A 4,424-nucleotide genomic window follows, 5' to 3' on the forward strand; every position below is an offset into this window, starting at 1 on the left:
ATGGAAAGAAAATGAATATGTTGGGCCATTCAATTGATAAAAGATAAAATCTAAGCAATTAGCCACTAAAAGTTTTACTTTTGAAGGAACCTTCTCATGCTAATGGTGCTTTGGGTCTGAAAAGTATGGTACAAATTTCACTCTACAGCCATAATTACTATAAAATATCGGAGTTACTTTAAGCCATTTGGATTAGAAGTAGAAAATGGAACTACATGTTTTTCCACACATTTCATTACTTTTAGCTTTCACTTTTTCAACTTTACGTGCAGTAAAGTTCAGCATAAAGATGCATAGAAAAAGGTTTTAAAGTAGATGTCTGACAAACATGCTTTAGCTTTTTTTCTCACTTTTAATGGTTAGGAATTGCTTTTTAAACAAATGGCTGGAACTGCTTTTAGTTTCACTAATTCAAACTCATTAATTACATGACACCAAAGGCTACAACCCTGTGTAGAATCTACTAATTATTCTTACTCCATAAAGTGTCAGCTACGAGTTCGTATTCGATACAAGTATGTGTACATTTTTCCGTAGGACTAAACTGTTTTATTAGCTAAAGCAAGAAGGAAGTCTCTGTAATCCCCAGAGGGAATGCTGTCACATATGGTTTCTCTCAATTCAACTCCATATTTTGCCTTGAAAACCCTTTGGATTTCATCCATTTCCGTCTCCGATCTGCTCACCATCACTCGTGTTATGGCTCCTCTATCTGCTGTAATTCCTTTAATGCTTGCAAACAAAATCTGCAACCAGTCGAGCAGGAATTAGTATGTTACTCGGGTTGATTCGCATTCTCAAATGTTTTTACATTACCTTTACATAATAGTTTGATGGGTTGCAAATACATTTAACAACCATCCTTAATGCATCTTCCAACTCCCCAGAATTGACATCAGTGATTGACTGAAAGGAATCGATAAGTTTTGTTCACTATAGAAAACAGATTTAAGAAGATTGCAATTGGCAAGCAGGCAAAAAAAGGAATAAATTTACCTTGGTGTAATCATGTCCATAGATGTGTTTATAGCAAGAAAATGTCAGCTTAAGATGTGGAATGCTTCTTTTAGTGAAAATCTCAAGCACAGTACCTTCATCAATTGCGCCTGGACTTCCTTCCCCTGTCTCATAAAGCCTCCTCGCATCACATTTCGCTGTATGTTGGTTGATATCTGCCTGGTGTGCCTTGTGTGATGTGGATAATGCAACCAGAATCTATTAAAAACAACAAAGATGATGTCCTATTATCGTATGCATATTCTGATATGTGTTGAACACGAAAAGAGAAAACTTACCTTCTGGTAAGGATGGGGAGGCTCGATATTGATGATATCCTGATCCAGCTGCGTTTTATATTTCGATAGATAGGCTTGTTTAATGAGCGCAATATGACTTGATTTTCGTCCCACAAAGATTTCCACCAGAGACTGATAATTAGAATCATTATCTTGCAGAAGAGCTTCACGAGCAACAATGGCGTCACGTTCATGAGGATGAAGCATCCAAAGGGACAAAGCTGCGCAAGTTTTGGGGGAAACACCAGGCTGATTTCGAAGGCTAGATTTTTGCAGCAGAGTTATCAAATCTTCCCCATACATGTCCTTGTAAGTCTCTCTGATTCCCCTGCATTCGAGCTGAGTCCGAGTGACCAAAGCTCGAATCAAGTGGTTCCATCTTCCCCGTGATTCGTGAATTTCCTTGCATTCGTTCTCGAAACTATGGCTTGAAGATGCTAGGATTTTGGTAGCCATGAAAGTGGTGCTTCTCAAATGCAGGTTTTCTCAGCTGCATAGACTTATAAAAAGGTAGAAGATACAAGACTTATGGTACAAGCAAGGGATCTTTTGATTCTTTACTTTTCTGGAGGATGATATATTTGAATTTATATAATTATTTTTTTACACTTTTTTTTCATAATTATAGATTTTGTTATTTGTTTTATCATTGGATCATAATCCTATTAAGGTCGAGGGTGGTAGTCAAATTTAAATAAATTTGATAACTTTTTTTTAAATAAAACTTTTTGTTATATTGTTACCACAATTTGGACTTAGATAGTCCCTCGCCTATTATGGATTCGGTTGGGCCATCACTCCTATAAATACTTCAATATATCATTTAGTACGGGAACTCCTCTCAACTCAAAGTCTTAAATACACTAAACATTCATCCTAAATCCCTTTACATTTCCAACTCTCAATCTTAGAATGGGTGAATCAGCCTTCCTCGACACCACCACATCTCCTCTTTCTCCACTTTCGTTGATACCGTGTATCAACACTTTTAAAAGGTAGAAATAATAATAGAATATAATACATTGAAAAAGTAAAATGAATTCGAATAATGAATATATGAATATATGAAGTTAAATACTTGCATTCTTCTAAAAAAAATTTGGATTTTTAAAAGTAGGCATGTGTAACATCCCGCCCAGTCTAGTCCTAGTGTTCGAGTACTGTTTGTCAGAGTACGATGTTTAAGAGTAAGCTCTAAGTGAGTAAGATATCAGTTGTGACTAAGTAGGTAAGTCTATGAATGTTCCTTTGGACGAAGTCTATGGTTGGCAAGCTTGCTGGTTTGGCGAACTCCCTTATAGAGTATATGTCACCCCAATTATTAGACGAATATGTTAAGTCCATAGTTTGAAATAACCATTTACTATATTATTACTTTATCATTCTGATCAAACGATTTAGTAGGAAAAATGAGAATTATTTAGAATAGAACTAAGTTACTACACTCAATAAGACTCATATTTATTATGAGAGAGAAAGTGCTTAGTCACAGGAATCAAGGGGGGTTTAGTGGGATGATCAGACTTATCCACTAAACGTAGCTTCCGTTTATAGTTGTATAAAGTTAGTATTGGCTTCTTGAGCAAGTTTTACGTCTTCCTTTGCATCCATACATAAAAATGGTCGTGTAGCCTCTTGTAGGGCAAGTCAAACCAGATTGACAAACCATGACAAAGGAAAATGAATGAACGAATGATATGGCTCTGAATATGTATTAGGGTTTGTGGCTAACACGAAGAAGGTGGTATGTATGATTGCATGGGCGTAGTATACACACTAAAGGAATAATGTATGGTGTATAGTCTTTTTGTATTTGGTATCTACCAACTAGCGCGAATTGTATGACTGTGTCTATTACAATGTTTTCCTCCAGAACTTACTAAATTCTTTGAACTTACTTAGTTACCTTTCCATCTCAAGCTTGCTAATGAACTAAAGGAATTTTGAAGATTACACCAGAGGATAATCGTCACCATGAGACTTCTAATATTTTGTATTATGCATGACATGAGGGTGGTGTCAAAATGTCCATAATCGAAGAACGAATTTTGTATTTAAATTTGTGCTCATGGAACTATGATTTCAAATGAAATTTCAGTAAAGTATTTATGGTTTTCGAAGCGTATTATCTTATTTATCTTTGAATGAAAAATAGTTTATATTTCATACTAACTTAAACAGTAGTTTAAACTGCTTTATGCTAGATACGATTTTAAAGATAATGGTTTAAGGCAGTGACGTGCCATCCCTGGATTCTCCTTATGGGTCAAGTTTGGAGTGTTACAACATGAACTCGAATAATGAATATACAAGGTTAAATACTTGTATTCCTTCTCAAATAAAATTTGGACGTTTAAAAGTAGGCACGAACTCGGATAATGAATATACAAGGTTAAATATTTGCATTCCTTCTAAAATAAAATGGAATAATATATGGTACAATTATTAATGGAGTTTTTAGCAAGATAGTCAATATCGTATCGGTGAGTGTACAGTTTTTTATTGACACTGGTACATATTGATACTAGAATATTTTGGTGTACTGTTTCGAATCGATTGATATTTTTATCTACTTTTGAAATATTATATATAAAATATATTAATAAATCTTAATTAAATTAAATACTTATTAGTTAATATTATAAAAATCATCGTAAATTAAGTTAATTTGGCCAAAATATATATTGCTAATCAATCCCAATTTTTTTTCAATTTCTTTTCAACATTCACGTTAATTTTTTAAAAACAAATAGAGTTGTATTCATTAATAGAATTAATTGTGGTTATTTCTAGAAAATTAAACGTCTCTTTTACCTATGCTTAATAAAAAGGGTGAAATTACTGTTTGGGGCTTAAATTTGGTAATTTTTCTCACGTTGGAGTTTAAACTTTTTTTGTCCAAGTTAGATTCTAAACTTGGTAATTGTTCCCACATTGAGACCTGGACACATAAGTCTGTATGTAGATAACATGTTAATTTTCAGTTCCAATATAAAAGTCATTAATAACACCAAGAATTTCATATCTACTATATTCGAAATGACTGATTTGGGAGAGGTAGATGTAATCTTAGGAGTTAAGATTACAAAATCAAAAAAGAGATTTTCACTAAACCAATCTCACTATATA

The 4,424-nt window shown here is 33.7% G+C and overlaps 1 protein-coding gene across 1 annotated transcript; it reads right to left on the minus strand.

Moving 5' to 3' along the window:
* Positions 1–382: 382 nt before the first annotated feature.
* On the minus strand, positions 383–1,897 carry LOC107950995 (annexin D8). Its single transcript, XM_016885860.2, has 4 exons — positions 1,296–1,897; positions 997–1,215; positions 817–906; positions 383–746 (listed from the first exon to the last, which is right to left on the minus strand). Exons 1-4 carry the CDS (start codon positions 1,749–1,751, stop codon positions 540–542), a joined length of 972 nt encoding a protein of 323 aa, XP_016741349.1. The 5' UTR covers positions 1,752–1,897; the 3' UTR covers positions 383–539.
* Positions 1,898–4,424: the final 2,527 nt, after the last annotated feature.

The sequence above is a fragment of the Gossypium hirsutum genome, chromosome A13, assembly GCF_007990345.1.
Source record: "Gossypium hirsutum isolate 1008001.06 chromosome A13, Gossypium_hirsutum_v2.1, whole genome shotgun sequence".
NCBI lineage: Eukaryota > Viridiplantae > Streptophyta > Magnoliopsida > Malvales > Malvaceae > Gossypium > Gossypium hirsutum.

What these genes read in the sequence shown, in the direction of transcription:
- LOC107950995 (XM_016885860.2), bottom strand. Translation starts at nt 1,751, where the DNA reads ATGGCTACCAAAATCCTAGCATCTTCAAGCCATAGTTTCGAGAACGAA. An exon ending in ATGGACATGATTACACCAAG is followed by an intron (nt 907 to 996) that starts GTAAATTTATTC and finishes GATTCCTTTCAG; the next exon opens with TCAATCACTGATGTCAATTC. An exon ending in CATCAAACTATTATGTAAAG is followed by an intron (nt 747 to 816) that starts GTAATGTAAAAA and finishes GACTGGTTGCAG; the next exon opens with ATTTTGTTTGCAAGCATTAA.